Here is a 22,149-nt window from a genome sequence, read left to right on the forward strand (position 1 = left end):
GTATAAAAATGTGGTAAGTGTAGCATTACTGTACTATATATTCTTCATTCAACCAAATTGCATTTGCTTGAATCCAAATCTACAAAGAAAATAAAGAGGGAGGGTTTATTGATTTATTAGTAAAGCATTTACTCCCACATCCGCAGTTTTGATTCTCACTCCCCTCCTTTTCTTAAAGAGAGATTCTCTACAATTCATGTTCATACAGATACAAAAGCAATGTATAAGCTATGCTTAATACATGGGCAGACCTATAGAGGAGCCCGTGAAGGCAATTGGCCTCACTCATTCTTTGCCACAGCCATGAGCTTCCCCCAACAGCATAACAATTTGTTTGAGGGTTGAGGCAAAGTGTTTGACAAAAATGTCTCAAACGAAGGCTAATAGGGGCAACCTGGCAAGTTGCAGGGAAAAACACGCGTGACTCTAATTCTCTAAACACTAAAATTTTGGTAACTTAAAGAATCAGAGCATTGGGTTAGAAAAAAGATGTTTTGGCTAGTGAAGGGGAGATGATGAAGAAGACTAGTGAGCATAAGAGAAGGCAAATGGAAGTGATGGTTGATGAAGTAATCTTTGGGTATAGGTGGTTGCTGATTGTTGTTTTATATATTCTTATCCTCATTCATGTTGGCTGTGAGGTTGGAGAAAGAAATAGTGTGAGGTTGAAGAAAGAAACAGTGAATAAAGAGTTTGATTGAGGGAAGAAGACAAAGTGTGAAGTTAATAAAATTGTATTTTTTTCATTTTCTATTTTTTTAAATGAATTAACTATGTTTAAGTTTGTGATAAAATACCTCACTATATTGCATAAAGTGAGGTACAAATTAAGCAATATATAGATGTCACAAAACAACATAGGGGATAGGGTGGAGACAAATATAGATCTAAACTTCGGAAAAAAAAAAAAGTCTTCTAAATATTGTAAAACTAAACATTTTTAAGTGTGCATGTTTTAAATTTTCAATTTCGAAATATTAGTGTCTATTGTCACGCCCTCAAGAAGAACAATTTATGGGTCCGTCACTGGCTTGATAAATTATACATGATATCATGAAAAATAAAATAAAATAAAATTAAAGAAAATGATACCTTGCCAATACGGTTTTGAATGGAATGTCAAAAAATAGATTGTTTATTATAGGACCACAATCCCACATGGCGAGTGACCTCTATCAACATGGTACTTACTTTTTTTAAAATGAAGATGCCTTTACTAATGAATGTCTCTTTATATACACGAAAAATTATATATTGTTAAAATTTTAATTTAAATCATTACTCAAGAGAATTCTTATTTAATGGCTAATCTCAACTTGTCTTGGATCTAGCTTGCTCGATCAATTTCTTCAATAGTGATAGCAAAAACCTATAACCTATAGGGTTTACTTTATTTACTACACACATATATATGTAGATATATATAGTCTTTTTCTAGGGCGAACGACAATTTTTTATTTATGAATTTTCAGCACCGAGTGCTTGGCAGTGCTATTTTCTTCTTCTTCCGAGTGTTGGGTACTTGTTTGTTGGTTTTATATTAAGTTTAAATTCCGGATAACATGTAACCTCCACAAATCTCATTATATACTTTATGAGAGTATGAGGTGAACCGTCAGAAAAGTATCTTAAAAGATGGCAAAGAAAGCGATGCCGAATGCTTGTTACAGTGCTCGGTTGTTATAAAAAATGAACTACTGAATGGTCGGCGACGAGAATTTGCAAAAAAAAAAAAAATTACAGATGTGTCCGCCCAAAAGAAAAATTGTATATATATATATATCTATGTATGCATTGCACATGATATAAAGATTTATCTAGTTTGGACTCACACATAATATTAGGTCTAGAACATGTTCACGGAATGACTAATCTCAATACAACAGCATTCAAATTGATATGGGATTCCTAGTAATGCTCGATCAATAGGTTATGCTAGAGAGATCAGATGGTATTAGTGAACTATCTTGTGAGCTAAATAAAGATCATGGCTGTATCAATTATTACGAGTAATTATTAATTAACACATCACTTGAAATATAATTGATTAATTAATGTGATCCTCGGGCATTATTAATATATTATTCAATTTTTTGCAGCAAACCAAATTGCAATATGCCGTTATTACCGGTAAAAAGAAAAGACCAATTTTCCCGGGTGATTGAGCACTTCTCTTCTAGTAGCTCATGAGTCATGACTCATGACTCACCCTATATATTTTCCCTCGTTTCCAGATGCCTTAGCACCAACGCAACGCTCCTACTTCTAGAAAGCCTACTAATTACTTTTATTTTTTTGGGTCAACATAAAGCCTACACTAATTAACCTGCTTAATAAGGAACCATCCTCTCTCTCTCTCTCTCTCTCTCTCTCTCTCTCTCACACACACACACACACATTTTCGGAGCCTACCAATTCAAACTCCAACCCATATATAAACCCACTCCCTCCTTACATTCTCACCACCTCATCTCACTCCTCTCACAACCTTTGACTTTCCCTACCCAACTCCCTCAACCATCAACAAAATGGAAGACACCAACAACAACAACAACTACGACGATCTTTACGACGTCGTAGAAGAAGACACCCTCTCCTTCTGCAACTTCTACAACGACGACGACGAGTACGACAATTACTCCTCCCCTCGCAAATACCCAGACACCCCAGACAGCTTCTTCGAGTTCCTCATCGACCCAGATCTCGACTCCCAAGAACTGGGTCCCACCGCCACCATCGTCTTCTGCGGCAAAACCCTCAGCAACAATCCCCCAACAAAGCAGCCCAAATTGGTCCAGAGGGACCCACGAAACGGCCTCTTCCTCTTCAAAACCAACTCCTTCAAAAAATCCCACAGCTTCCGATCGGACCACCCGTCAGCCAAATTAGCTTCCTTCTCCAAAACGACCCGGTCCAACTCGCTCCGGTTCCGGACCGCCTCCAAGCCGTCAGCAGTCTCACCGGCCACTGCCGGTTGCCGGTACCAGACCAGCAAGTCCTCCCGAAAACACAAGATGGTCCTGATCGGATCGCTGTCGAAGCCTCAGCCGAGGATGGAGCTGAGCGACATCAAGAAGCGGCAGGGTCGCCTGCGGGCCCCGAAACCGCTCTTCCCGGTCGCCGAGGGAAGTGAATTGGCTGTCGACGGTGGTAGTGGTAGTGGGGGCCACAACCACCACCACTGGAGTCTACTTCGGCCGCTCAGGTGTAGGGCCCACCTCGTGAGCGCGTTGGTCAAGGCGTCGTTTGGTTGTATTCCCTCACCACGACCCGTCGTTTGATACAATGCCGCGTGGACTTGGAGGAAATTCTATTGTTTTATTATTATTGTATTTTGTTTTCTTGCTTCGTCCTTTAAATTATTGATTTTTTTGCTTGGTCATGTATAGAAGGAGTTTTTTTTTTTTTTTTGTTAAATAAGATTGTAATCATTTACAATTGCTCTTTTTTTTTCTCCTTCTCTGGAGTGCCATGTTTTAATAATATATTTTATCTTTGAAAATTCGATCATAATACTTGTTTTATCTTTAAAAAATCAATTTCTTTATTAAAAAATAGCTTGGAGCATTCACCACTCTCTGGTGGTTTCATTGTTGAAGTCAAGTAAGCTGAAGTATCAAGAGCATTCAAAATTAGATGCCTACCTAATTCAACATATATCCAAAGTTACTCTTCAAGAAAAAAATTTCAATATAATACGGGGGTGGCTACCTTCTAGATTAGTAGGATAAATGGCAAGCTTTCTTTTATTGAAGAAGAATATATGGCAAGTCAATTTTGATACACGTTGAACACATAAATGAAGTTAAGTTAAGTTGAGTGCAATAAATAACAATAACACAACATTAATCAATATAGAAATAGCTTCAAGTAACATGAATATAGAAAGAGCTTCAAGTGAATGACATTTTACTTTAGGTCAAATAAGATACACATTGTTAGAGTTATTTCAAAATATGATCATGTGATCTAAACATTCATTTTTTAATTTCACTTTTAAGAATCATTAGAAAAAATTAATCACATTAAAAAAAATACTTAACCATTTAATTATCATCATAATAACTTTGATAGATAAACTTATCAATTATCAAAAATTTTCGTTATTTATTTATTTATTTTTGTTAAATGGAAATTATGGAACTTTAAATCTAAGAATAAAAGTGAAAAAAAAGAAAAGAAAAAAAGAGAAACAACTTCTTTTACCATCAAAACAAACGAGGGTGGAAAACAAGCCGACGCCGTCGTAGGAGTTCTAGGTTGGCTTCGCAGCAAAAACCTTCGTACACACTGACACAGACTCTCTGCCCAAACCTAATTTCAGCTCCGTCGTCGTCTTCGCATCAAATTCTTGTTTTCTACGTACTGGTTTGTGTATTTACGGTTTAACCAGTTAATACTTACTTAGTAGCAAAACATCATCACCTTATATTTCAGTCTTGTGCATCAGATGGATCAAATGGAGGCGCCAGTTCTAGATGTCATACATGGCGGACCAGTAAATTCTACTGGCAATGGTGCAGAAACGGAGACCTTCAAGCATCGCGTTGATGACATTTTCGTGAAGGTTGATAAGGTATTCGGAACTAGTTGTGCTCTCGTTTTGGTTGATTTTGATCACGGTAGATAATGCATTCACATGTTTCATGATACCCATTTGTGATTTGTCTTCAATAATCACAAATTTACCAATTTCTGTTTAGTAATTGGGCTGGTCGATATGTAATTAGATATTTATGTGTTATGAAACTTAATGTAATCATGCTGATTTTCAAGTTTGAAGAGTGATTGTGCAATTGTATTTGTTGGGTCTAACTTAAATTGTTACATTGTGTGATTGATCATGAGGTGGTTGTTTGTGGAGGTCTAGACATTTATGTAATATTGTTAATTAGTACCATCTTTTTGCTTGGTTTTTGCAGCTTGAGCAAAGAGTGAATGAGATAGAGCAGTTTTACTTGACTACGAATAAAAAGCAGCTGAATGCATGTAAAGGTAGCTCAACTGGGAAGGATAAAGATAAGGAGAAACATATCCCAAGTATTAAGAAGCAGCAGCAAGATGCAGTGTCTAGGGAAGCAGCTGCTGCAAAGAGAATGCAAGAACTTATGCGCCAGTTTGGGACAATATTGCGTCAGGTAATCGACTCATTAGCCATCTAGTTGTATTTTCTGTGTGCTGTATGCGTGCATGGTTCCACCTTGAGATCTCAACAATTGAAATCGCTGGCTCCCCCCTTGTATGAAAAATTTGTGTTTATCAATTACTTTTAGCTTAAAAGTAACAGTGTGTGTGTGCACGGGTTCTTGTGTGACGTTTTGCATCAGTGAGTTTCAAGTTAATTTTCTGGTGTATATTTTGCCTTGGCCATCAGATTACACAACACAAGTGGGCATGGCCCTTTTTGCAACCTGTAGATGTAGAAGGTCTTGGTTTACACGACTATTATGAGGTAAAGTTCATTGCTTCATCAAATTTATATCTGATTGGTATAAGTATTAATTGTGTTATTCTGTGTAAAGGTGTTATGATGGATTTATTGTTGTTCCAAACTTCCAATTACTCTCATTCGATTGAAACTATTGGTATTTACTGGTGAGTTCTGGAAGTAGTTAAACAAGCATGAGGCCTTAATACAATATTGGATGTGTTTGGCATGGCAAGTCCCAGACAGAGTGTATTCATGCATTTTAAGTATCATGTCTAACAAAGAACTATGGGGTTGACTTTGATGATAGTCAAGTAAAAAATATTATCCGGGCCCCCTCATGTGATCAATGTCTTGGATGTTTTAGGGCAGCGCTATATTATAATGATTCAAATGTTGACTTTATATTGGGTCATAATAACTAACTGGAATTATTGCCTGCATGTTGTGACTTTGTTATTAAAGATCCTATCTACTGACTTCTGGCAGCCTGTTGCTTAATTGCCTTGTTACTCCTTGTATCACATTTCCAGTGTGTTTTGCAATTTTAATTTTGCTTAACTTTATAGTTTGGATAGCCCTGAAAAAACAGAGACAAAATTAATTTTATCTCTCAATCCAAACTCACTGTTATTCTGTATATGTATATAAATAATCTGTTGTATGTTATGTTCTAGGTCATTGACAAGCCAATGGATTTCAGTACAATTAAAAATCAAATGGAAGCCAAGGATGGTACTGGATATAAAAACATTCGGGAGATATGTTCTGATGTGAGGTTAGTTTTCAAAAACGCGATGAAATATAATGATGAGAGAAGTGATGTTCATGTTATGGCCAAAACTTTGCTGGCGAAATTTGAGGAGAAGTGGCTGCAGCTTCTTCCTAAAGTTACTGAAGAGGTATAGCCCAACATGATGTGCTCTTTCTTAGACCGATAGTCTCTATGATTTGGGGTTCAGTAATGTTGTTTGTTTGGTGGAAGACATGTATTAAAACATCTCGGCTAATTATATTTTGATGATTGATAACTTCAAAGCAATATACTTTCAGGAAAAAAGGCTAGAAGAGGAGGAGGCAGAAGCACAGTTAAATATGCAGCTTGCTGAAGAGGCTGCTCGTGCCAAAATGGCTAGAGATTTAAGTAACGAGGTGTGTTAGAAATTAACAACCTTCGTATGTGCATATGATTAATATTGAAAGGAAGCCTTATAGATTATTTCCAATTTAAAATCCACTACCTTATAATGGACTTTGTTTATAACTCATATGATGTCTTCTTTTCAGCTTTATGAGGTTGATGTGCATTTGGAAGAACTCCGAGAAATGGTTGTTCAGAAGTGCAGGTTGTTCAGTAACATATTATCTAAATATGTTATGTTTTATATTACATGTTGATCCAACAAAATCAAAATTTATTTCAAATATGGATCTAGTGATGTGTGTATGCATGCTGCGGTCAAATGGTCTGTGGGGAGGGAAAGAGTGACTGTATGTTTTTGTGCATGAATGAGTTGCATGCGAATGACTCTGCAGCAACCTATCTAATTTTGTCAACGTTGTTTCAGAAAAATGTCAACTGAAGAGAAGAGAAATCTTGGGGTAGCCCTCACCAGATTGTCGCCTGAGGCTCTCAGCAAGGCATTGGAGATTGTTGCGCAAAATAATCCAGGTTTTCAAGCTACTGCTGAAGTGGTGGACGTTGACATCGACACTCAGGTCACCATTTATATTTGATCATTGATTGCTGTGTAACTTCTCTTTTGTTCATACTTCATATTCTTTTACTGTATGCTTGGTAACAACTGGTTGTTGAGTGTATTCATATCTTTTGCAGACTGAATCTACCTTGTGGAGATTGAAGTTTTTTGTGAAGGATGCTTTAGAAGTTCAGGGCAAGAGTTCAGCAAGCATGGGTGGCAACAACAATAACAACACTAATAACCACAACAGTATCAAAAATAATAATAACAATAACAACATCATTAACAACAAGCGAAAAAGAGAGATTTGTGATGCCATTGCGAAAACTGCCAATAAAAAGACTAAAAAACCTTCTGCTTGATCATGTCGTGCCATGGGAGATTGCATTCAGGTTGTGGTTTTGGCTGCAATCCAGTTTCCGAAATCAGTTTCGATTTCGGAAATGGTTCTCAGGGAGCAATTCCAAGAGCCAGAAAACAGCGTTGGAAGTTTGGGAAAATGGGGAAAGCAATCATGTTTTAGGTGCCGACTGTTTCTCAACAAAGCAACCAAAGTCCAGTTTTGAAGTCTGCCTCTGAATCTCCTGAATATAGACTAGAAGATGTCCTCTCTCTCTCTCTCTCTCTCTCTCTCTCTCTCTCTCTCTCTTCTGGGCAATTCAATTTGCTTTGCCTTGGACCACTTTTATAGTTTTACTTGTAGTGTCTCATCTGACATTTTACAACGATGATCTTTGTGTTGTTAATTATGTTAATTGCACGTGGCCATACTAGTTCTTAAGCATGAGTTATTATTCCTTATGAGTGGTTTATATTAATCTGAAGTCGTTAGTAGGACTCAGGTCCCAAACTGTATGATCTCCTGAGGATGTTAAAAAATGGGAACAATACAAAACAACAAGAATATAAGGGGGCGGTTGGTATTTATTCGAAAAACAAAATTTATTTTTCTTATTTTATCTGTAAATACTAACAATAATTAAATATGTATTTATTATAGGGTATTGACTTTCATACGATCATTCTCCTTTTGTGTATTCAAGTACAAAAGCATAGAAATAATGAGGAGTGTACAAGTACAAATTTGTAGCTTGAAAAGTGCCATCCTTATTATGTGTTAAATTGGACTTTGTATTTGGATAGAGAATCTGGCATCCGACCCAATAAAAATGAGATACATCATTTTTTTTTTTCTTATTTGACAGTGCTGAGCGCTCGGTGAATTTTTAGCACTTGGTAGTATTTTTATTCTAATTACCGAGTGCTACAATAAGCGCTCGACATTATTTCCTTCGTCGATTTTTTAGAGTATTTCTTAGAGGTTTACCCCCTACGATTTTAGGGTGTAGAATGAGGTCTATGAAGGTTGAATGTTAGGTTTTAACTCTATAATTTTGGACCAGAGTTAAAACTTGACATGAAATCAACAAACCAATGCCAAATGCTCAGGAGAAGGAGAAAATGACAATGCCGAGTACTCGGCGACATGATTGAGCATTTGGTAACCTGCTAATGAGCACTCAGTGACCATACCAAGCTCTCGGTGACGCCAAGTCAAAATTTTGACCTGCATTCCAGTGACAGAGAAGTCTTTTTCATTTGAATATGATCTTATTTTATTAATAATCTTAATTAATGGTCCTATAAAGTTGAAAATTACTATATATGAATGGTTTCGTCAAAAATAGGATTCAGAATAGACTCATATTATATGGAAAAAAGTACAGATTAAAAGTTAGAGATTTTATTTGGTTGTCATTACTCTATAAAATTATTACCTAAAGCCAAATTCAATGAATCACATCGTGCAATTCACACCAATCCCCGGCTGCGAATATAACACTAACAAAATCTTAGGAACTGACACATTGTACGGTCGAGACTCCATGGCGGCAAAGCAAAACTGAGACCAGAATGATGATGTCTCCGACAGGACACTTCTAATGTCAACTGATTGCTTCTCATCGTACATATAACGCTAGTCTGTCCAATCAGAGATCGCCAACAAAACCAGTTAAGACCTGCACGAAGCACCGAAGCAGAACCCGGATTTGTACGCCGAATCAAAACCGGATTTCATAAATCGTCTTCACGTCCGCCCAGTACGGTCCTCCAAGTCTCGGTCATAGACTTTTTATAAGCTGAAAAAAAACAGAACGTCGCTGATGCCGCATGACTGTGCAGCAAAGCAGCTGAGTGAAGCAAACTCGGTCACTGAGTCACACGAACTCATCTCCTTGGTTCAGTGTGAGTACGCGACTTCTTAACTTCCATCCCATGTGGGTTGGGTTTTTGTTTTGATTTTGTTGGAATTTGGTTTTATTAACATTATTGTTGTTTTCAGATTCAGGTTGGGCTGAGTTTGCTGGGTTTTGGAGTTAAAATTGGTTCAATAATTGTTATTTGTTTCTTGGGACCATAAGGAAATGGATTTGGTATCTCAGTGCAAGGTAAAATTAGCTTGATTTTTTGTAGTTTAACTTAACATTATGTGCTTTGTTAATGTGGGTATTGTAATTGGTTTCTAAATTGACAGAGAATATTGGTTAGTCTTGGTATTGTAATGTGGGTAGTGTAGTCTTTAGTCTTGCCTATATCAGCCAAGACATCAAATTTGTTCTTGGTAAGTTGTTCATAATTCAGTTAGGCCAACATAATAAGCCAATTCAGTCTGGCTGTTTGTTACTATGTGATCAAAGTCTTATGCTTCCCATTCTGTATAGCCGAATTACTTGCTTTGGTCTTTACTTTCTTGTATTGTTGTTTGGTCTACGCTATCACACACATGCCATTATGTACGAGTGTATGGGATTTTTTTCCTGTCTAATATGATGTATATGCTTAACCTCTAGGGAAAATTGGCATCTTTTCGAGTTAAAGAGCTCAAGGATGTTCTGACTCAGCTGGGTCTTTCAAAGCAAGGGAGGAAGCAGGTATGTTGTTAGATAATATTGATTGGTTTGCATTCCCCTACGGTACTTTCCAATTGTTGCCTGTCTCTAGAGATTGGCTATTGTTAGCTTCTTCTTTCCTTACCCTCTTAGTTACATCTCATGAATTTGGTCACTTTTATGAATGTACTTTGTAAGGAGTCACTGTCTATAATGGACTTAAATCATTGATGCCTGTTGTGCATTCCATTAGTTGCTCATTTTTGTTCTCTTCTAAGTATGTCATCCTTGTTCTACTCCTTTCAGAAGAGATTTTCTGGCTATTTGTACAATGCTCAGTTCTTCATCATGTGTTTGATATGTTGGTCTGCACCTATAGGATGTTTGCACTGCGTTGTGTTGTGTGATATTCCGATTGAATCAAATTCCAAATGACTAAACTAGTTGCCTTGAAGTTAATAAGTTAATTAGAAATGCGTTTTCCAAGTCTTTCTTTGTTTGTCATATTTTGCTACAATCTTGTATTGACCTACAGTTTTAATTTTCCCTTGGTTAAATTTTCCTTGCAGCTTCCAATCAGACATCTTTTAGCCACTGTCTAATTTAATTTTCTATGTTTTCAATTATGCTTGACAGCATGTTGAGAATTGTTGATCCAGAACCTCCTGGCTCACATATTCCCATTGAGTGATGTAGTGCTTTTGATTCATCTATTTCTGTTACAGGAGGTAAACTGTTTATTAAACATCTCTTTTCTGTGCAGGATCTGGTTGAGAGAATCTTAGCAGTAGTTTCAGATGAAGAAAGTAAGTTCTTCAACCACATCATCATCCTCAATCCAGATAAGATTTAGTTTACTTCCATGGTTGTGTCCCTCTTCCCAAATTGCAATGGTTGACTATGAGCACAACGCAAGAAGTAGTACATCCTAGTGGCACTTGGAGCTGATTTAGGTTTAGGTGTTTAGCACAATAGTCTCTAAAGCTGTTTTAGAATTTTTATTCTGAAATGTTTATCTTCTGACTTGGTTCCTGAAAAATTTGTCAAGTTCAGACTCAAGTCCGTTGTTCATTTATATGTTTGTAAACTCTGTGCAGCATCCAATACACGTGGTTTGTCAAAGAAAAAATTCATTGAGAAGAAAGGAGTAGCAGAAATAATTAATGAAGCTTACAGGTGCTACGTTCTGTTAGTTTTTTTGTCTATATGTTCCATGTTAAGATTTTTTCCCCTTCTTGTTATTCCATTTCTAAACCTTCTTATTATAAAATGTGTTGTGATTACTGATTGTCTTATATGATTCTGTGATTCATGTGCCTTCTTCTAAATCCTCTGTATCCTTCTCTGTGAGATTGGAGATCTGTGTAATTATTTTCGTCTCTCCATCTCATGGTCGTTTGAATTTCAATGTCTATTGTCCTGTCCCAGGAAAATGCAGATTACACCATCAGCTGATTCTGAAACAAGGGAGCAGAGTGGTTCAGATACCTGCAGTGTGAAGTCTAAAAGGGAAGTTAAAATTTTTAATGATCCAGATGTGAAGATCTGCTGCCCCTGTGGAAGTTCATTGTCTACTGAGTCAATGATACAGGTTTTGTAACATTTTCTTAGGATGATATAAATCCTTTTTAGTTTTTTTTCCACGTATGCTCCATTGGCTGGTTTATTCTTCAGGTCTGTATGAATTGCAGGAGCACTTCAGCATCCATTTCATATTGAATTCAAATTGTTCTGATACTTTTTTCTTCTTCTATATTTTCAATTTCTATTGCTGAATTGGAGTTTATAAAAGCAATAACTATCAGAACAAAAAAGTGAGTATAAAAAAAGGAGGGGGTGGGACCAATAACCTTGACAGCATACATCTATGTCATAAGGCTTGAGCTAACATGTCAAGCAAACTATTCTATGTTTTTAAACTTCATGTGTTGAATGATCAAAATGGTGCTGAACGAATTGGGGACTTTGATGCCATTTACGAAGTTCAGTGGTGATTTGATTGCCTACAATCTGTGGAAAGTTCAATTATTTTGTTGGGTATCATTTTAGTTGTAAGATGGTGGTGTACTTCTAGGGCAGTTAGAGGAACTAGCTGCTTATGGAAAATCTCTGCTTGCAGACACTGGTGGCATCATTTTCCAAATGAGCGAGTGAAAATAAATTCAATGTTAATGCTCAATTAATATGCTAAGCTCAAGAAATGCAAGGATCAACATTATAAATCTTAGGGTCCAGGTTAGAAAGACTAAAGATTTAAGGTAGAATAATGCAGTTGCTAACACAGAAGTACTTAATATAATTCAGTTAAGAGAATTTCTATTGATCCCCCCAAGTGTTTTATTTTTTATGAGAATACCCCCCAAGTGTTCATTGTACCCCCTACAATAATTTTCCTCAAAACTTCCCATTTTGATCCTTTATGCTTCATAGTCATCAAGGGTTCCCAACCTTTTTGCAGAAACAGCAAGTTGTCAGAGGCTTGGATGATTAGTATTAATGTTGCCCCCTGAAGTTCTATTCTTTTGAAAACATTTGTGATGAGACATTGAAATATATTATGAGGCCATACATTGCTTCTGGGGTATACTGTAATCAGTCATTTGCATTCTTAAGGATATGAGAGTTCACACATAAATGGAGGTTGATGAACATGTTTGTTTTGATATGCTGAGCCACCTGAAATCCTTCCTAAACTAGTTAAGCTTGAACTGCCCTCTTAAACAGTCAAGCACTTGGCCTCTGGTTCCACCAAACTTGTTTACACCAAAATACACTTCAATATCTTTTTACCCTTTCTTTTTTATTTTGGTGATTGGTGCTCATCCCATCCCCCCAATTGAGCAGTTAATCTGTTTTTACTTTTTTTTTTAGGAACTACTTATGCATGTTCACGTATTTCCCTCATCTGCATAGTGCATTGTTATGGGTCATTGCATTATCTACTTGTGAGTTTGTAAGTATTACATAGGTCATTTGAATCTTCTCTAGATCTACTCACAAAGTATTGGGCCATGTCTAATTCAGGTATATGTTATCTGCAGTGTTTGGATCCAAAGTGTCAAGTTCAGCAACATATTGGTTGTGTTATTATTCCAGAGAATAAAATGGATTGTAATCCACCAGTTCTGCCTCTATTCTACTGTGAAATGTGTCGTCTCAAACGAGCAGATCCGTATGTATTGTGCATTTTCCAATTTTAATTTAAATGAGTTTTTATCTGAAACAAAAATAAAAAGTTCCAATTGTTGTTGTTTTGCTACATGGAAGGTATACTTTATAATTTGTTTGTAAAGACATGATGGATGGTTTAAAACATGCATTAGTTGCGTTTAATATGTATTAGATTCCTAATACCTAGATTAGGAAGGTTATTGAATACGAAACTTTACCAATCATTCAATTTTGTACACTTATGCTGGAATTTAGGTTCAATTTGGTAATCATTTTTTTTTTTTGGTGTGGGGGAGCTCATCCTATTACTTAATGTTAATTTCCCCCAAATGAGAGGTTCTTTATATTTTTGCATATATCCAATTTGCAGTTTTTGGGTGACTGTGGTAGATCTGCTATCTCCAGTGAAATTAGTTGCTTCAAATATTCCATTTGATGGGTAATTTCATCTCTCTCTCTCTCTCTCTCTCTCTCTCTCATACATGTACACACACATTAAAGCTGAATTTGTGATGAATTATATTTTGTTTCATGTCTTTTTTTTTTTTTTTGGCTCAAAGATGTTGAATTCCTAGATTTTGTTAATAGGTTCTTGAAGTCTTAACTGTTTACTTATATTTAGAAGTTGCAATATTCTTTGTATTTATCTTGTTTAAGTCATATTTTCTGGTACATTTTATTTTAATATGATTATCATTGTTTTCAGTACAAATCCAACTCAGAATGTGGAGAGAACATTTCAACTTTCCAGAGCCAATAGAGATCAACTTCAGAATAATGAATATGAAATTCAGGTTTGTTTCGTTTTGGTTAGTGTGTTAAGTGATACTTATCTTTGTTGATAAGTTGTGTTCATTTAGTGAGGATTTTCTTTGAAAGTTAGTTATTTATATGTGGTACCTGTATATTATACAGGCTTGGTGCATACTTCTCAATGATAGTGTTTCATTTAGGATGCAATGGCCACGATATGCAGATTTAAAGGTCAATGGTATGCGCCCCCCCTCCTCCCTCTCCCTCCCTCTCTATCTCTCTCCCTCTCCTACACCCCCCCCCCCTTCCTTTTTTAAGACAATCTTTAAGGTGTGCTGCAGAAATGTACTATGAGGTAAGTCACCTGGAGTGGCACACTTGTAAGATAGATAAAATGAGAATACCCCTTAGTAGTCCACATGAAGCTCTGCCTTTGAATTGAGCTAACAGTGGTCCTGACCTTTGTTGTTTTTTCTTGATTTCACAAATTTCGATATTCTGCATTGGCTTCTTGTCTGAAATTGTATTCCTGGACCCTAACACATCATTTTTGGCTCAATTGATAACCAGTGTGTAGTTATCTTATTCAAACCCACCTCTCCATTTCAGCCTTTGCATATTGTAACCTTTTCCTCCAAAAAGCCAAACCCTTCCAGAAACCCCAAAATATAGCTGCTACCTCGATAGTGCAACTTAAATATGAAATTCTTGAGTGAAGCCTAACTCATGTAGCCCCATTATCTGAATATGGGTGGTATGCAGATTAAATGTTGAAGATATATGAAAATTCATATAAATAGCTGGGCCAGTTATCCTCTACTCATATGCCCAAGAAATAAACCAGCCATGTTTGTTGAGTGTGGCCTTCCATTTAGGGCAACTTGGATAACCTAGGAATTGTTCTGTTCCTTTAAATTTAAATATGAATCCCCACTGATCTACTTTATTTTGTACCCTATTTACAGGTATGAGTGTTAGGGCAGTTAATAGACCTGTACAGCAATTTTTAGGTGTTAATGGTCGTGATGATGGAGCACTCGTGAGTCTATTTCACCTCTACTTTTATGTGTTAATGTGTTTGTTAATATTGTAATCCGAGGCAACTCACATGTCATTGTTGCATTATTCATTGTTGGTAGAGATTAAGGCAACTTTCTTGAGGATGCTTTTTTTTGGATTACCATACATTCCATCTTTCGTTTTGTAATGTTGTAGAATTATTTTGCCTTTACTTTTTTAATTGTTGTGTACATTGACTGTAGCCCCTCTGGTAGTTGTTTAATAACATTTACCTATTTATCAAAAAATTTACTTAACTATTTACTTTAATTATAATTAGATTCTGTCATTCTAGGTTTCAGTGTAATTTAATTTTGTTTTTCTGTCAGATCACATTATACATTGGTGAGGGAATCAATAAGATTTCATTATCAGGAGGAGATGATCGTGTTTTCTGTTTTGGTGTCAGACTTGTAAAGCGACAAACTGTTCAGCAGGTACACCACTGATTCTTCATACAAGTTATTTTGACAGAGAATCATTTAGTCATGGAATTTATGATGGTGAGAGGAACTGGTTAGCACACTCAATAGGATGTGGGTGCTACTCATGCATGCATGGAATGTGCATCTATCTGTAATGTGCTGTCTTTGACTCTGTATTGTAACAACAGTTCCTTAACATATGAAATAATAAGTCTCATGAGCGTGAAATACTTGTATGTTCTTTGACTCTAGGTTGGTATGTTCATGCTTATTGGTATGATAGATTCACATGAAAAAGTCCCATGAACATACCAATATCTTTTACTGGACCTACCTAGAGAAATCTCAGAGCATACAAATACAAAAGTTATGAGAAATTGAGAATTCTCTATCATTTAAATATTAAATTCCAAGAAAATGACTCAAGATGTTGACAGGGAAGCTACAAATCTGGATTATTGGTATCTTATTAACTGCATTTCTCCTTTGTCCAATTAATGTCAAGGTTCTCAACTTGATTCCCAAAGAAGCAGATGGTGAGCTTTTTGAAGATGCACTTGCTCGAGTTCGTCGTTGCATTGGTGGTGGGGCTGCAATGGCACATGAGGATAGTGATAGTGATTTGGAAGTGATTTCTGACTCAATATCAGTTAGTCTCCGCTGCCCTGTAAGTGATGGTTAATTTCTCTTGATATTGTAGTAGCCTTTTAACTTGAATGTGCCTTTTAATGTTTTGTACTTGATGTTATTCTTATTCAAGCTTGAGTAGTAATTGGATCAATTATGCAGTTGTCTAAATCAAGTTCTATAAATTTAGAATGCTTGGAAGCTGCTTGCATCTTGGGGCTGCCTGCAAATATTGGGCTTATTAAGCTTTTTTTTCTTCTTATTCTTTTGAGTTTTGATCATCCTTAGCGGGTAAATGGCTTAGTCTAGATCTTGATTTGAAACTGTTGCTAGGAGAGTAGTCAGTGTCCAAGGGATCAAGGCTGGTTTCCTTTTGCGTATCTTGGGAATGTGGTCCAAAACCCTTTGAATCCTAGGAACGTCATGACTCATATCTGATCATATTTTAACATGGCCTCCATTCCATCCATATGGCTTGTCAGCCTTGTCAAATGGTCAGGCCAGCCACCGGAAGAGAGCCCAGGTCCATTTACCATTCAACTTGCTGGTCTGGTCCAATGACAATGTGCAGCCCACAACCATATCCACAGGTCGCGAGTCACAGGCCATAGACCGCAAGTTGCAGGCCGGACCATAGGCCCGCCCAATTTTCTTTATTTTATATATATATATATATATATTGGGTGACAAGGCTAATTTATATATCAAGTAGTATATAATTTATAACATACAAATCTACAAACTATGTAATTGTTAACTGTATATATTTATTTAGTTAAATATAATAAGTTTATAGTATTTTTGCTAATATATTTTTTTTTATATACTTAATTTCACGGTATTTTGGCCCAAGCAGGCTGACCCAGTCAGATTGAGCCTGAAATCATAGCTCATGCCCAGGCTTCTATTAGAAGAGCTGGGCTGGTCCAGCCCTTTCGTGGGCCCGAACCAGGCTGAGCTCTGGGTCAGCGGGCCATGGGCCTAATTACGAGGTTGAACCACATGCGTCAACTGACTTTGCTTATTTTTGTTAATGACAATGATTTCATTTAAAGTGATTGGTAAAATTATCAGTAAAGCAAATCTATATAGATTCGTGTTTGTGGTGTAGAGCTCATAGACAACACTGCCTATGGGGTAATGTTTACATGTAACTGGCAGATGAGTGGCTGTCGAATGAAGGTAGCTGGCAGGTTCAAACCTTGTGCCCACATGGGTTGTTTTGATCTTGAAACGTTGGTGGAGCTAAACCAACGCTCTAGGAAGGCAAGTCATACACTATATACCTATAAGTTGTTATATTTGTTTCTTTACAAATCTGCACATATGACTAAGTGTTGCACTATGGTTGCAGTGGCAATGTCCCATATGCCTCAAAAACTACTCCTTGGAGGACATCATCATTGACCGTTATTTCAATCGCATTACAACCATGGTAGTTTCTCTAGTGGGCATTATCTGACTTTATATAGTGTTCGTGAAATCTTATGGAATCAAAGACATTTCATACTGTTTATCTGGTGGACAGATGCGGAATTGTGGGGAAGACATTACAGAGATCAATGTGAAGCCAGATTGTTCTTGGAGTGCAAAGAAAAAAGGCGAGTATAGTGATCTTGCACAATGGCATTTGCCCTATGGATCTCCATGTGTTGGTATGGATTTGGAAATCTCAAGGCAGGTCAAGCTGGAATCTTGTTCAAAAGAACATAGTAGATTTACATATAATCATTGTGGGGCTACGGAAGTTAGTGGACCTCATGACCCATTAGATGAAGAGTTTCAGGTTTGCGGTCAAAAGGTTATAACAATGAGCAGCAGTTCCACAGGAAGTGGCAGAGATGATGAAGACCCTATTATGAATCAGAACCGCATTAGACATATTGATGTCTCCACTAATGATGGCAACGAAATCACTTCAGTTGCTCATAATTTGGACCCAACATTTTTAATTGTGAATGGTGGCTCTACTCAAGCTGGGAATGCCAGTATCATTATTCTTAGTGACTCGGAAGAAGAAAATGACAACTTGGTTTCTCCAAGTACCTACAATACTTTCCCAGTAAGTGGCAGTGGGTGTTCTCTGTCTGCACCCCCTGGCTTTTCAGACTCGTATGCACCAGATCCAGCTCTTAATGCGTCTGCAAGTTCATGTTTGGGTCTCTTTAATAGAAATGGCAATGGTATTGGGATGTCTCAGTATCCATATCCTTCGGGTACTCAAGCAGATCCTGTCTTCCAATTATTTGGTACAGATTCAGATCTCTCAGATGCTTTTATTGATTTGGAGCAGACATCATCAGAGCCTTGTTCAGCTCCAATGACTGGTAAGACATTGGTTTCAGAGGAAAATCTAAACCCAAGCGGACACGTTTTAAACTCTTCTGTTTCCCATACCAATGCTGACTTCGATGACAGCTTGGTTGATAATCCTTTGGCCTTTGTTAGTGAGGACCCCTCGCTTCAAAATTTTCTTCCAACTCAGCCCTCTAGTTTGTTGGAGCAGCCTGGTTTTCAACAACAGGCTCCAGTATCAAATGGCATTAATAGTGAGGATTGGATTTCTCTTAGGCTTGGTATGACCGGTGAAAGTGTTCCCAATAATATTAACGTATGTGCTGAACCTGCAGCTACAAATGGGGTAGAATTGAGAAACCAGTGTGGATCAAGCGAAGGTAAAATCTTCATCCATTTAATGTTGTAATTGTTGAAAGTTGAACAAATTTTTACTTATTGATGAAATACTGGAATTTTGTATTCTGTCCGAGTACAATGCTCTGAAATAAATAGTAACAAATGATTTACTATTTTCAAATGTTTTCACCTCTTTTTTGGCATGAACTGTCCAGTAATTTGTAATGAAGTTTCAGTAGAAAACTTCATCTTGGTCTTTAATGGGCCTGGATCTACCTTGAAATTTAATTGCAAAATTATGGTGAATGTGCAGTATTTTTGTCTGTCTACTTATAATTGATATAAGATTGTGACTTGAGTATCAATTTGATGTCAATCAGTAACCTTTTATTTCTTAAGTTATAATATGAAAAAACCGCTTCCATCTTGTAACTTGCCCGAAAAAAAGGTCACTTCCATATCCATATGCATGAAAGTAGAATTTGTATGGTGCACTTGTTTGGCCAGGTATTGATCTTGTTCAGTACTTTTAGAGATCAGGTGAAATCCGTACGTTGTAATAATATGCAAATTATATTTGGCAAAGTTCAGGTTGTACCAGCCTAAATATGCGTTTGGGATCTGTGTGGAAGTGCTATGAAGCTTTATCGTTTTTCCCCCCTTTTTCAGATTAGATGTTTGTTTTGGGTAGTGACTAAGCATTTGTAAAGAATATTTTATTTGCTTTACTTTAATATCCACTGAATAAAGAATTGTGATGGAGGACTCTTATGTGGTTTGAAGTTATAAAAAAAAAGAGTAGCTTAATGTTTTCCTACGTCTGTTAAGGGCTGATGTTTCATATTATGAATCCTCTGCAGTTTTAATTACGGATATGAATGATGAAGCTAGGTCTAACAGAGTAGATTCAAGGAAATTGTCAGATGGACCTTTCTCATTTCCTCGTCAGCCACGATCTGTGAGACAACGTGTGTATCTGTCTGTAGATTCCGACTCTGATTAGAAAAGGCTGCTGCTTTTCCTAGTTACATCGAAGAAGCTACTGGGTACACAATTCAGTTTTCAAAATTTACTTGGATTGATGTTGGTGCTCGTGTATTTTTTTTCTTATATTTCTTATTCTTATTATTATTATTATTATAGGATAAGCAAGCATCCTCATGTTTGTAAATTCAAGGTTTCAGCCATGTGCAGAGCCTATTCATTGCAATGACCTCTCACCTCACTCTTGCTCTTATCGGCAGTTCTTGAACCACTTTATTTCATGGTGAGCTCTAATTTTTCATCCTTACTGTTAAGTTTCATTATCTGCTAATATCTCAAGATCCTGGATCATAGATATCATTGTGTATGATGGAATTTGACACGCCAATATCTCAATTCTCAAGAGATTCATCACAAAATAGAAGTCAGCTGAATTGCATGTGTGTATGTGCATGCACTTGCATGCTTGGGAGGGACTAATTTCAATCACATAGATTTTCTGACACAATTTTCTTTTTCTCTTCTCAGGTAACTTTATTTCTTTTCTACTTGGTGGTATTCTTGAAAGTGCAGGTTGACTTGCTTCTTCTGAATTGCAAATACCATACCATAAAACAGAATCAATTTCTATCCACCACTTGTTAGTGATTGGATATAGTGGAAGCCTCACCATTGTAACTGACACAACGGTGCTCTTCATGTGCTACCTTGACCAAACAAATTTTGAAACCTTTAGATGTTTTAGCATGCAAAGATGCTTCCGTAAATAGAAAGGATTTCGATCTGCAAGGTTATTAGTTGAGCCTAATGTGCTCTTGCTAACCTGTAATACTTGTACTAAATGAGAGTAGCAGTGAGTGGGTGCTTTCAACATTTTTCTTTAGAGTTGGGGAGGTATTGGGAAGGGGATCCGCTTGATGAAATTTTCTTTCTTATATTGTTTATTGATTGGAAATATTGGATGAGGTGGTACATAAAGGACATCCATCGCTTGTCTATTCTATTCCCGGAAAGAAATAAACATGCAATGAAGCAATCTGCAGTATTTCAATTGTAAGAGGTCAGGAATGGGGAACCATTGCATTAGTGAATGGAATTATAGTAATGATTTGGAAATTCCCCTACCCTACACATGTTTGATTCTGTACAAGATGAATGCCTAACCATTTTCTTCTGCAGTGACTTTAGACAGAGACGGGAAGAAGAGATAGATGCCAAGGTGAAGTATGCAAAAGTGCTAATAGATTAGTTCAAGTGTTTAACTGTTTAAAAATGTATCATATTCCCCACTTTCCATTATGTGATGTTTCTGCAATATTTGGGTACGTTTGTTTTGAATTTGAATTTTGTGTTAGAGTACGTACAGGGGACATCTTTGAAAAGCAGCAGCCGGATTGAATTGGACTGCAGGAATATGACTTATGAACCATGTTACAAACTTTATAAATAACCACTGAACAACATTTTTTGTGATGGGAATTGAATGTATTCTTTTCCACAAAAATTTTTAAAAAAAGAAAGAAGAATTGAATGTATTTTTGCTGGGATGATATGCCTCCTCTGTTTGTGACATACCATACGTACCGACAAAAACAAGCAACAAAAGCCTCACCATATTTGTGCCCTCTTTTTGGTCGCGTACACCATTTTTATGCTTTCCAAGTTAAACATATCTAAACAAAACCATAACAATATTGCATACGTTCTCTCTCTAAGAATACACCCCGTTTGCAAAACCCTTCCATTACTTGCAAGAAACGTACCCAAGTATTAACACAAGGTATATATGAAAAAACAGAAATCAAAACTCATCATCGATCTCCCTACTATTTTCTTGTCAAGTTCTTCGTACCTTCCAAATAGGCTTTTCCCCTGCTAATTATCAACCACAATAACGGATTATGAATCTTTTTTATAGGTCATATGATATGGATAGTGATTTCAATTTGATGATGGGTTAGTCTAATAAATCAAATATGAATTAGAAGTAATGATTAATAATAATTTGATGCCACTTAATATAATTAGTCGGATAATTTTGATCCTATATTAATCTCTCAAGGGATCTGATTTGATTCAATCTGAATAAAATGATAAACATATGGCTTGATAAGTTGAATGTGGTTTACAATCAGTACATATATAATGTAATTGTAAATTCAATACTTATATTAGATTTAAACCCCTTTAAGTGTGGGTATTTCCTTTATAAACATTTGAATTGATATGTAGATAGAGTCTGAGATGCTATGATTTAGTAATTAGTGGTAGTGTTACAAGTTACAACAGATACCGGCGCAGACCCCAAGAGGCAAAATTCCAAAGGGAATGCAGTAACACCCATTTTTGCAAGGGAGGAGCCAACTATTGCATGGGGCACCATTACACCCAAACCCAACTCTATTACTCCTCTTGCTAACTACTTCATCTTCATCACCTTCTACTTCTACCCTGTTACTGTTACTGTCAGTAAC

At 36.6% G+C, this 22,149-nt stretch overlaps 3 protein-coding genes across 6 annotated transcripts; all 3 read left to right on the forward strand.

Moving 5' to 3' along the window:
- Positions 1–2,467: 2,467 nt before the first annotated feature.
- Positions 2,468–3,438, forward strand: LOC147290189 (uncharacterized). The gene has a single exon (XM_086237746.1). The coding sequence runs from the start codon at positions 2,529–2,531 to the stop codon at positions 3,279–3,281; it is 753 nt and encodes a 250-aa protein (XP_086093872.1). The 5' UTR covers positions 2,468–2,528; the 3' UTR covers positions 3,282–3,438.
- A 743-nt stretch (positions 3,439–4,181) lies between these two features.
- Positions 4,182–7,622, forward strand: LOC147290190 (transcription factor GTE6-like). Its single transcript, XM_086237071.1, has 9 exons — positions 4,182–4,368; positions 4,451–4,576; positions 4,923–5,138; positions 5,375–5,452; positions 6,106–6,330; positions 6,482–6,580; positions 6,716–6,774; positions 6,997–7,147; positions 7,266–7,622. The coding sequence occupies exons 2-9, from the start codon at positions 4,451–4,453 to the stop codon at positions 7,491–7,493; spliced, it is 1,182 nt and encodes a 393-aa protein (XP_086093197.1). The 5' UTR covers positions 4,182–4,368; the 3' UTR covers positions 7,494–7,622.
- A 1,375-nt stretch (positions 7,623–8,997) lies between these two features.
- On the forward strand, positions 8,998–21,120 carry LOC147290191 (E3 SUMO-protein ligase SIZ1-like). 4 transcript variants are annotated; one of them, XM_086235556.1, is made up of 19 exons: positions 8,998–9,378; positions 9,476–9,581; positions 9,984–10,064; positions 10,786–10,828; positions 11,120–11,198; positions 11,451–11,613; positions 13,064–13,194; positions 13,564–13,632; positions 13,900–13,987; positions 14,109–14,184; positions 14,912–14,985; positions 15,335–15,442; positions 15,936–16,097; positions 17,219–17,323; positions 17,412–17,492; positions 17,586–18,732; positions 19,552–19,737; positions 19,876–19,958; positions 20,204–21,120. In XM_086235556.1, the coding sequence occupies exons 2-17, from the start codon at positions 9,558–9,560 to the stop codon at positions 19,692–19,694; spliced, it is 2,574 nt and encodes an 857-aa protein (XP_086091682.1). In that variant the 5' UTR covers positions 8,998–9,378; positions 9,476–9,557; the 3' UTR covers positions 19,695–19,737; positions 19,876–19,958; positions 20,204–21,120. The 4 variants fall into 4 exon arrangements, with proteins under 4 accessions (XP_086091682.1, XP_086091683.1, XP_086091681.1 ...); XM_086235557.1 differs by having other exon boundaries at positions 19,886–19,958; XM_086235555.1 differs by having other exon boundaries at positions 8,999–9,378; positions 19,835–19,958; positions 20,204–21,119.
- The last annotated feature ends 1,029 nt before the right edge of the window (positions 21,121–22,149 follow it).

The sequence above is a fragment of the Dryas octopetala genome, chromosome 3 (assembly GCF_963921425.1).
Source record: "Dryas octopetala chromosome 3, drDryOcto1.1, whole genome shotgun sequence".
Taxonomy (NCBI): Eukaryota; Viridiplantae; Streptophyta; class Magnoliopsida; order Rosales; family Rosaceae; genus Dryas; species Dryas octopetala.

Coding starts and splice junctions, on each gene's coding strand:
- LOC147290189 (XM_086237746.1), top strand. CDS start 2,529: ATGGAAGACACCAACAACAACAACAACTACGACGATCTTTACGACGTC.
- LOC147290190 (XM_086237071.1), top strand. CDS start 4,451: ATGGATCAAATGGAGGCGCCAGTTCTAGATGTCATACATGGCGGACCA. Junction 5,453..6,105: donor GTTTACACGACTATTATGAG/GTAAAGTTCATT, acceptor GTTATGTTCTAG/GTCATTGACAAGCCAATGGA. Junction 6,775..6,996: donor ATGGTTGTTCAGAAGTGCAG/GTTGTTCAGTAA, acceptor ACGTTGTTTCAG/AAAAATGTCAACTGAAGAGA.
- LOC147290191 (XM_086235556.1), top strand. CDS start 9,558: ATGGATTTGGTATCTCAGTGCAAG. Junction 10,065..10,785: donor CAAAGCAAGGGAGGAAGCAG/GTATGTTGTTAG, acceptor TTTTCTGTGCAG/GATCTGGTTGAGAGAATCTT. Junction 13,988..14,108: donor ATAATGAATATGAAATTCAG/GTTTGTTTCGTT, acceptor TATATTATACAG/GCTTGGTGCATACTTCTCAA.